Source organism: Benincasa hispida, chromosome 1, assembly GCF_027475165.1.
Source record: "Benincasa hispida cultivar pf3 chromosome 1, pf3_genome.v1.1, whole genome shotgun sequence".
Classification (NCBI taxonomy): Eukaryota; Viridiplantae; Streptophyta; class Magnoliopsida; order Cucurbitales; family Cucurbitaceae; genus Benincasa; species Benincasa hispida.
The window spans coordinates 21,312,176-21,321,691 of NC_143478.1; the positions used below are offsets into that span (position 1 = coordinate 21,312,176).

At 33.7% G+C, this 9,516-nt stretch overlaps 1 protein-coding gene and 1 long non-coding RNA gene across 3 annotated transcripts; both read left to right on the forward strand.

Annotated features, from left to right (window-relative positions):
- The first annotated feature begins 461 nt into the window (after window positions 1-461).
- On the forward strand, window positions 462-1,422 carry LOC120070677 (RNA binding protein). Its single transcript, XM_039022521.2, has one exon. The coding sequence runs from the start codon at window positions 578-580 to the stop codon at window positions 1,139-1,141; it is 564 nt and encodes a 187-aa protein (XP_038878449.1). The 5' UTR covers window positions 462-577; the 3' UTR covers window positions 1,142-1,422.
- A 5,303-nt stretch (window positions 1,423-6,725) lies between these two features.
- LOC150038319 (uncharacterized) lies at window positions 6,726-9,310 on the forward strand. 2 transcript variants are annotated; one of them, XR_016525325.1, is made up of 5 exons: window positions 6,726-6,879; window positions 7,486-7,645; window positions 8,298-8,331; window positions 8,532-8,603; window positions 8,687-9,310. It is a non-coding gene; the product is annotated as an uncharacterized LOC150038319 (long non-coding RNA). The 2 variants fall into 2 exon arrangements; XR_016525324.1 differs by having other exon boundaries at window positions 6,726-7,645.
- The last annotated feature ends 206 nt before the right edge of the window (window positions 9,311-9,516 follow it).

The window sequence follows — 9,516 nt, forward strand, 5'->3', positions numbered from 1 at the left end:
ATTTTTTTTAATTTATTCTTTTTAGAGTTTAAATAAAATAATAAAATATTTTTAGAAATTGTTTTTATAAAATAGAAAATTAAAAAAAAAAAAAGGAAAAAAGAAAGAAGAAGGTGGAATGTGTAATAATTAAAACAGAAAAAAAAGAGGAAAATTTGTACGGATGACCCAAAAATTGAAGTGTACTCTCGCTCTCTATCAAAATCTCGCTATCTCGCTCTCTCTCTTACTCTTCCTCTTTCTTATTCTCTCCCAATACAAAATTTCATTTTGGGGGATGACATCAACAAGGTTGAGGGTTCAACCTCGAGTTATTAAAAAAAAAAAATCAACAATATTTTTACAATTGTTTGAAAACAACAATATTTTCCTAAATAGTTTTTAAAATGACAATATTTTTTTTTCTTGTTTGAGAAAAAAAATTCATAAATACCAATACTTCGATAAAATATGATAAATACTAAATAGTCCAAACTTTAGAAGTTCCAAGTGGAAGCCATCTGAATATAAAGTCATAAACCCTAGAAACCTTAATCCACGGCGCCACGGCTCATTCCTCCAGCTCCGATCGACGACGATGAGGCCCTTAGACGAGCAGGAGACCACCGTCGTGTTCGAAAAGCTTCACAAATTTACCGGAAACAACCTCAAGAACATCGTCGAGAATCCCTCTCACGAAGGTCCCGAACCAAATCCAGGCCGCTACTGCTTCCGCCTCCACAAGAACAAGGTCTATTACGTCAGTGACTCCCTCGTCAAGCGAGCCACCAACGTAGCCCGCTCCAACCTCGTCGCTCTCGGCACCTGCATCGGAAAGTTCACTCATGGCGGCAGTTTTCATCTCACTGTTCACTCGCTAGGGTTATTGTCCCCGAATGCCAAGCACAAGGTTTGGCTTAAACCAACCTCTGAGATGTCTTTTCTGTATGGAAATCATGTTTTGAAAGGCGGATTAGGGCGGATTACTGAAAATATTTCTCCCGGTGATGGGGTGGTTGTGTATTCTATGTCGGATGTGCCTCTGGGATTTGGGGTTGCGGCGAAGTCCACGCAGGACTGTAGGAAGTTGGACCCGAATGGGATTGTGGTTCTTCACCAGTCTGATATTGGAGAGTATTTGAGGATGGAGGATGAGCTTTAAAGAATCAAGTATGAAGATGAGTTGAGTTTATTGGGTATTGGCTTCCTGTTCCAGGTATACTCGAGTTGTTCTTGTAAAGTTTGTTGGTCAATAGGATTTTGAGCCCAATTTGATATACTACCTTAGGCATCAAGTCAATTTAGTAACTTTTGAACACCATGGTGTTGAGTTTTGTCTCTTAATTGAGTGTTAAATTTATGTGAATGATGAAACTATTGGCCAAATGCGGGTTATCAATATCATAGAGATCCGATAATGCTTATTGCTTTGCTTCAAACTAATAATTTCTTCTTTTTATGGTTGTAATGAAGATTTTCTTTGATGGGCTGTTGTTAATCTACTTTCACAAGCACTGGCCATGTGGTTTAATTCTGTGCTTGTTTTTGTAGCAAGATACCAGCTTCTCGTTTTTGTATCAATTATTTCTATTTGCACGTAAGGCCAATACATACTTTTGTTTGATCATCAATACACGCGGTGAATTGAGCAACAATGATCTTCACTAGAAATGAGTTTTCTTTGTTAGGCTTTAAGCTAGTTTCATTTCTGTGATGATGGTTTCTAAGGATTTGTGTAATGTTTTAGATGATTGGATCTCTCTCTCTTGTCTATGGTTTAAGTTTTTAAGAAGAACTAGATACATTCCTGCTCTGTTTTTTATGTGTTAAAGAGAAACTGTTCACACCGTGGAAGTCTGGCTGAGGTAAGTGCAGGTTGTATAAATTTATTAGTAACTACTACATAATTCTTCTTACCTGTGTATTCCAAGCTATACTTAAGTATGGACTACAATCTACATGGATAAATATGCAATACATGGATAAATATGCAACTTTGTAATTTATACACACTGCTTTTCTAAGCACTCAATGATCCAAATTTTGTCATCCGTATGATTAGTCTTTACACTTGAATAGAGGGCGGAGTTTCTGATTGGTGGCAAGTTATGACTTATGAGCAATGTTGTGGTTAGATGAGGTTATTTTTTTTGTAGGTTTGGTTCTTCTTACAATGTTAGTTAGTTAGGTTGTGGTTGTGTGTTCTTTTTCCCCAGCTAGATTTGGATATTTAAGATTGAAGGCTTTTCACTCACTCAATTTTGTGAATAGATTCATGTATATTTTTTTTTCTTGTGTGTTAATACAAAAGCATCTATTTTAACAAAAGTTTTTATTAGGGCAAAAACTACTTGGAATTAGTCTATTTAATCTCTGAAGTTCCAATAACTTTTGGTCCCAACAGTTTGAAAAATTGGTTTAAATGGTCATTGGCTCCTTTGACCATTAGTTAACTGACATTTAGACGATTTGGTGTTGATTGAACTGTTAATTTGTCAAAATGTATTGATTTAATTATATTTTTGAGTGATCAGACCTTTCTCTCCTTCTCCCTTTCTTCCCAACTTCAACAAACCTTGTCGCATGCCTTCTTTGAAAGACATCGATGCTAATTTTCAACGAAGGAAGGTGCCTCCTATGTTCATTTGTCTTGAACTAGAACAGTAGTTCTTGTTTGTTCTAGATTTGTTCGGAATGATGGAGGATCTAGATCTACCTTGAACTGGAACAAAGGTGTTCGTTCTCCTTCATTTTACAGATCTGCGAACTCGACTTCAACATAGAATTTGAACCTCCCATGCTAGTAATATAAGAACCCATCATAGAATTTGAACCTTTATATATATTATACACTAAAATCCCGAATTCTGATTGTATCAACCAAAAATTTTCTATGGTAATTAATATTCAAGATTCGAACCACTCCACAAGATAGTTTGATCAAGGCTACTTGAATTATGCTAGAAGTTGAGTCTCACTTTCATTCAAAAACTAGATGACCTTTGTGATACAGCAAAGTTGGCTGTTTGTAGCCTTCAAACTATAACCTAAATTGGCCACTAAAGTGTCTTCAAGAGTGCAACTTTCCACACTTTAATGTCTTAATGACCCACTAACAAAAGGAACCTAGATAACGTTGAAATGACTAGAAAATTGAAAATTACATCGAGAGTCTCAAGTCCAATTTTGAAAATTGCTAGCTTCTTGGTATTTGTAACTTCTCAAAAATGAATGAAGCTCCATTAAAGTAGTTCAAACAATTGCTTTAAATGAAGCTTGAGATGCGCTTAAGTTAATCATATATGATGTTGAGTGCATTTAATGCACCTCTATCTTCAAGTCTCTTCTCGAGTTCACCAAAAATTGAACACGAGGAATCAAGGTTATTGAAGTTTCTTAACTCTTAATCCACATCATCAGTATTCCAATTGTGGTGACAACGATGGCTAGTGACTATATTTGAGTGGAGAAATGTCAAGTGACGAATTTAAACTTTGGGATTAGAAGTGTATTTTGCTCTGAATCTTTGCAACTTAATGGAGGCCATATAATTAAAATATGACAAACTTTTTTACCGAGGGATGGATACCAAAGTGGATGATTGACTCATTCTATACTAGAAATAATCACAAGAAATCCTTTAAGACCTTCTATCTCTGTCGCATAATATGGTTTAGTCGAGTAGTTTCATCTGGAAGGGGTTAGATTAGAGGAAGGAGCTGTTTTTACATATGGATTGTGCCATCTCCTTCTCCATTACTGAGAATGGACAAAAGAGATGAAACACGGATATTGAAAGAGAGTGACTTGTGTAATGTGGAAAATTCCAGGCTAAAATATGTTTTCTCAGGTCATTTTTGGTTCAAAATGGGCTCTTGGGCTCATTTACCTATTCATGTCAAAAGGTATTTTGATATGGGCTTCTAATACTACATTTCTTTCCAAAATTAATAAGATTACAAAAGTTGAGTGGATAACACACCTAAGTCAATCGGTTTGATTGTTTCTTTGCTTTTTTAAAAGAAACGTGTCCTCCCAGATAGCTTTATTAAAAGAACATTAAAAAAATAAATGATCCCTAGACTCCACTCTAATAGTACACAAAACACAATCACTAGGGATATCAAAACACTACCGCCTAACACCAACACGAGTCTGCAAGCCATTTCGAATAGCAAGCCAAGAAATGAAAATATGCCTAGGAATATTTCTCTCAAACTAAAGGAGGTTAGCCCATGACACGATAGGATGCTTAGGAGATAATGACTCTCAAGCATTAGCAATAAAAAATACTCTAGACCGACATGGAAGCCAGATAATATAATTCTCTCACCCAACCTCCACATTAATCAAATGCACTTGCATGGAAAGGCCAACCTAATCCCTAAAGATAGAAGGCCAATTCCAAGTCTCGTCAGAACATAGGAAATCACCCACCTTAACATGAAGAGAACTATCAACATCCAAGACAACCTCAATACTAAACTGTTGAAGAATGGTGCTCCCACTAACCATGGGTCATACCAAATCGACAACGACACCCATTTCCAATAGAAAATCATACCAATAACCTCAAACTATCTCAAACTTGAAGAATAGTCCTTTAACACCAAGATGAAGACGAAAATGCCCTAACCGCCCAAAAACTCCAACCCCACAAACTATATGCCTCCACCTAAGCAACCTATAGGAATCCAAATTGAACCAGGATAAGCCACAATACCTTCACGATGGCATCATCATTCCAAGAAGGAATGTAGCCAATACCCAAACCACCATAGCAAGACGAAATGAAAACATCTGCCTAAGCAACCTTTACACCCTCAACTCTATCTACTTTCCCTTTCAAAAGGAAGGCGTAAAGCAACCAATCAAAATCCTGAATAACTTTAGCAGGAAAAACAGACATACTGGCCTAATAGACTTGAATGCTTTGCAAAACAAATCAAATAAATTATAATCGACCAACATAAGATAGAGCCCTAGCAGACCAACTCCTAACACATGTAGTAACTCTCTCCAACAGAAGCGAACAATCTAAATATGAACTTTGAATCCCATGAACTCTGAATCCAAGACAACTAGAAAGTTATCACAAAGAGACCTGCTCCTAACACAAGTAGTAACTCTCTCCAACAGAAGAAAACAATCTGCAATTGAAAGCCTTAAAAAATAAGAGGTAATCCAAGATAACAAATGGGGAAAGAAGCCAACGGGAATCCCTTGAACTCTAAAAACCTCACAGCCTCACCAATAAACATGCCATCGTAAAACATAGAACTTTTACCATCATTGGTAGCAAGACCAGATATCCCCTAAAACCTTTTCAAACAGATTGCACAAAAGCCAAAGAATTGCAGTCCCCAACATTAAAGATCATCAAATCATAAAGAAAACTTAAATGAGTGAGCTGAATTTGATAACATCGATGATGGAATTGAAAAGAAGGGGGATGAGAGTTCAATAAACGAGACAACACTTCCATGACAATCACAAAGAGATAAAGCGAAAGAGGGTCCCCTTGTCGAAGACTTCTCAAACTAGAAAAATATCCTTTAAGTGACCCATTAATAGAAACAAAATACATGGGAGATATAATGCATGCCTGAATCCAACTGACAAATTTACAAGGGGTACCAATAGCAAGAAGGGTGCCGAAAAGGAAATCCCAATGAACAGAGTATAAGCCTTACCGGCATTCCTATGATAATATCCCACCTGGTCTCGATAAAGAAGAATATTATCCATAATACTATGGTCTTTCATAAAAGCAAACTAAATTATGACTGATGAAATGGGGGAGTCACTTTGCATTCGTTGAACCTAAAAGAAAAAGAAAAACAAGAGATTACTATAGGGCATAGATTAGGTTATCCAACGTCACATATGATCATTAGAAAATGAAAGTAGCCATTTCTAGCTTTGAGAATAACTTAAATATATAGAGTCATTCTTAGATTGCCTGTTAAATGTTTTTTTTTAATATCTGTGATTACCTTTTAAATATAAATTATTTGAAAAATGATTTTATTTGTTACCTCAAGGATTATTTTTAAACAGGTTTTAGTACTTACAAAATTAATCCAAACAAACATACATGAAAATTCATGAAGTAGCAAGTTTGTGGTTGGACCAAATCTATGATCAAACTAGTAAAATCCATCTCAACTCCTATGATCTAGTAAAATTAATCTCAAAGTCGAGAGAACTCTAAAAAAACAATGTTATGTTTGAAAATAATATTCCTAAAATGATTATGTTTATAGTCTTACAATATAATTAACACATAACTAATTAAATCAAAACTACAAAGTTTATAGGTATTGTATATAATTTAACCAATATTTTATTTGCGCTAATGTTTTCAATTCTTCATATAATTATGATAATTTTTTTAAAGGTGATCTCCATAGCTTTCACATATACTATAGATTATATAGAAAAACTAGTTGATGGTATACTCTTAAAAAAGTAGAAAACGATGAACAAATTGGTTATCAAACATACTCGAATTGAAACATATGGATTTTTTTCCCTAAAGAAATCTATTAATGAAATTTGGAAGAACAATGGAGAGTTAGACATTTATAATTTTTATATAACAATGGAATATATCCTTAGGGGTTGTTTGATAGCTTCCATGGAGTTAGATTGGGTGGACTTATTTGATGGCTGCTTAAAAGAAAATGGTGGATTTTAAACCCACTTTACTTACCATTTTCTCTCCTCGTTTCACACTCCATTTTCAGACGTTTTAATTAAACTCTCTCTTTCTCTCTCTCTCTTTCTGTCACGCGTTTTCATTACTCATTTCTCTCTCTCTTCTCATCTTCTCTCTTCTTTCATCGTTCGGTTTGTCTTCTTCATCTTGTCTCTTCGTTCTCCCTTCGACTCGAATGGGTTGTATTCCTCTCGGACTTCATTCCATATTTGAATTTTCTTACTCAATAATACGTTTCTCTTCTTTGGTTTCTTTGTATGCCTATTTTTTTTAGATCGGGTAGATATACGAATAATTTTCTAGTAGATCTATTTTTTTTTTATAGATCTAACTATTTTTTTTTTATAGATCTAACTATTTTTTTTTTAGTATATATGAATGATTTTATAGTAGATCTAGTTTTTTTTTCTGTTTAGATCTAAAAAAATTTCGAATATTTGGTTTCTCGCTGAAGATTTGTACGTTGTTGCCTTGATTTTCTCATGTTTTATTCGTCCTTGCATGTTTGATTTTCTTATTGTTGTTGGCTCTATACTTCGTCTGATTCCAGACTGTTCTGTTTTAGCTTCCTTTCCATTTTGGATATCTTTTTGGCTTGCATGTTTATGACTAACTAGGGTTCACTCTTATAAATTGTTCTTGGTCTCTTACACACGTTTCCACTTTTGTTTCCACTAGCTCGAATGAGTTATATTTTTTTATCCATTTATATTGTATTTACTTCTTCCTTCCTCTGTTGATATTTGTTCTGTTTCCTGACTGTCTTCCATACTTTTTTCTTCCAGATCTCCTCTTGCTGCTACAATAATAAATCATGTGTCCTTCCCTTCCCCTTTTTCTTATGCTTTTCTATCAAAATTGGTCAAAGTGAATTCTTGGTAGGGGATACTGACCATGTTATTGGAGCTTGGTGGGGGTCAATCTGTTCCAAGTTCTCAACAACATGTATGTTTTTTTTAATCTTTTTTTCCCCCGAAGGTCGATGATGATTTGTTCAAAAAAATCTACAGTCTCATATTTGAGTACGATTTTTTATTTGATTTTATTTCATTTCAATATTTAGATTAAAAAAGGAATGTATCTTTGTTTTTCCTTATGTTTTGTGGACTGTTTTGTAATTTCTTCCTCCATATATAATCAATATGTTTTGTGTTCTACATCTGATGAATGAATTTTTTTTTCTTTGTTCCATTGAAATTGTTTTCAATATTCAACTAAATTCAATTTTCGTAGATTTAAATTTAGCTTCAATTTTACAAATGTTGAAACTGTTTATTTTCTTTGCTTGGAGTTAGATTTGTTCTAATGAAATAGCTATATCAAATCTTGAGACATTCTAATCTGTATTATTATTATGTCCATTCATATGTGAGATATTAGGTTGTATTTATGTCCATTTTCAGCTCAACTACCGAATTAATATTGACCTAACCATTACTTAATTAATTTATGAGTTGACTCTCTTTATTATGGTTGTACTGTACTTACTATTTGAATTTATTGAGGTTAAGTGCACTTAAGTGTACCTAACTTTTCTCACTAACCATCCTTATTGTATTCTCTACTTATACCTGAATCCCGTTTCATATTTTTTTAGATTTCTCCACAGCCTCTTCCAGTAAACTGTGTTGGTACGTCCCTACTCTAACCTTTTTACTTCAACTTTTCCTTAAACCGTTTTACATTCCCATGTGTTATTTGGCTGTTGCAATATATTTCGTTTCCTTCTTCCACGTCTAATTTCAACTTATTTCATCCCTATAAGGTATGCTTCCTTCTTTTCTTATAATCAAAGTAAGATTTGTTGCTAACATTTTTATGTTTCTATTAGGCTCTAAACTTATTTTTCCGCCCCGTAGTTGTGGACTGTCTCAACCTTCATTCACTCCGAACATAATCAAAGGTATGATCTACTATATTTTATTTCTACTTCAATCGTATTGATATACCTTATGATCGAACTATACTTCTTTTTCTTCCGTGTAGGGCCCTAACAGCAAAGCAAAAAAAAAAAATCAATCTCAATTACAAAAACTGCATCAGAGATACCTCAAGTCTGCAGACCAAACACAGACAATAATTACCAACTTAATTCAACTCTGCATAACAAACCTAAACAATTTAACTCTTCAGATAATAATTACCAACTTAACTCAATTCTCTGCTTTTATTACCCACCGAGCGCTCCCTTAATGAAATCCTAGCTAAGATGCTTTTAAATAGACTTTATTCTCATAGACTTCGTTGGATTTGATACATCTGTTTTTAACCCAAACAAAAATTTAGGCAAACCAGCAAAATCAGCCATCTCTTTGGATTTGATTTTTATATGATTCCTTTCATATTTATATCAATAAGAAAACTTTCCACAATATTCCCTTCAAATTAGGCAACCACTTCACAAAACCCATATTAACAAAAATGAAAAAACATAAAGTTTTGCAAACAATTTCTCATTAATTGTTTGAGAAAGAAAGATGGTTTAAAATACAGTTTTAGTCCCTAAATTTTTAAAGTAACAATTTAGTCGGTGAATTTTAATTGACAACGATCTAGCCAAGTATTTCCAAATTTATAATATTATAGTCTCTATACTTTTGTAATAATTTAGTCCCTATTGTGAAATTTTTCATCAAAATTCAATATTAATTTTATTACGTAGCGATTTAGTTTTTATAGTTTATAAATAAATTTAATTTCCAACTAGTTTATCAACCTATGCATGCAAGAGGTTTCACTAAATCATATTAATAATTTTCACGATATAGACTAAATCGTTATAAATTGTAAAGTATAAGAACTAAATTATTATTTTT

Bases quoted from the DNA above. Each gene is read 5' to 3' on its own strand.
- LOC120070677 (XM_039022521.2), top strand. From the start codon at position 578: ATGAGGCCCTTAGACGAGCAGGAGACCACCGTCGTGTTCGAAAAGCTT.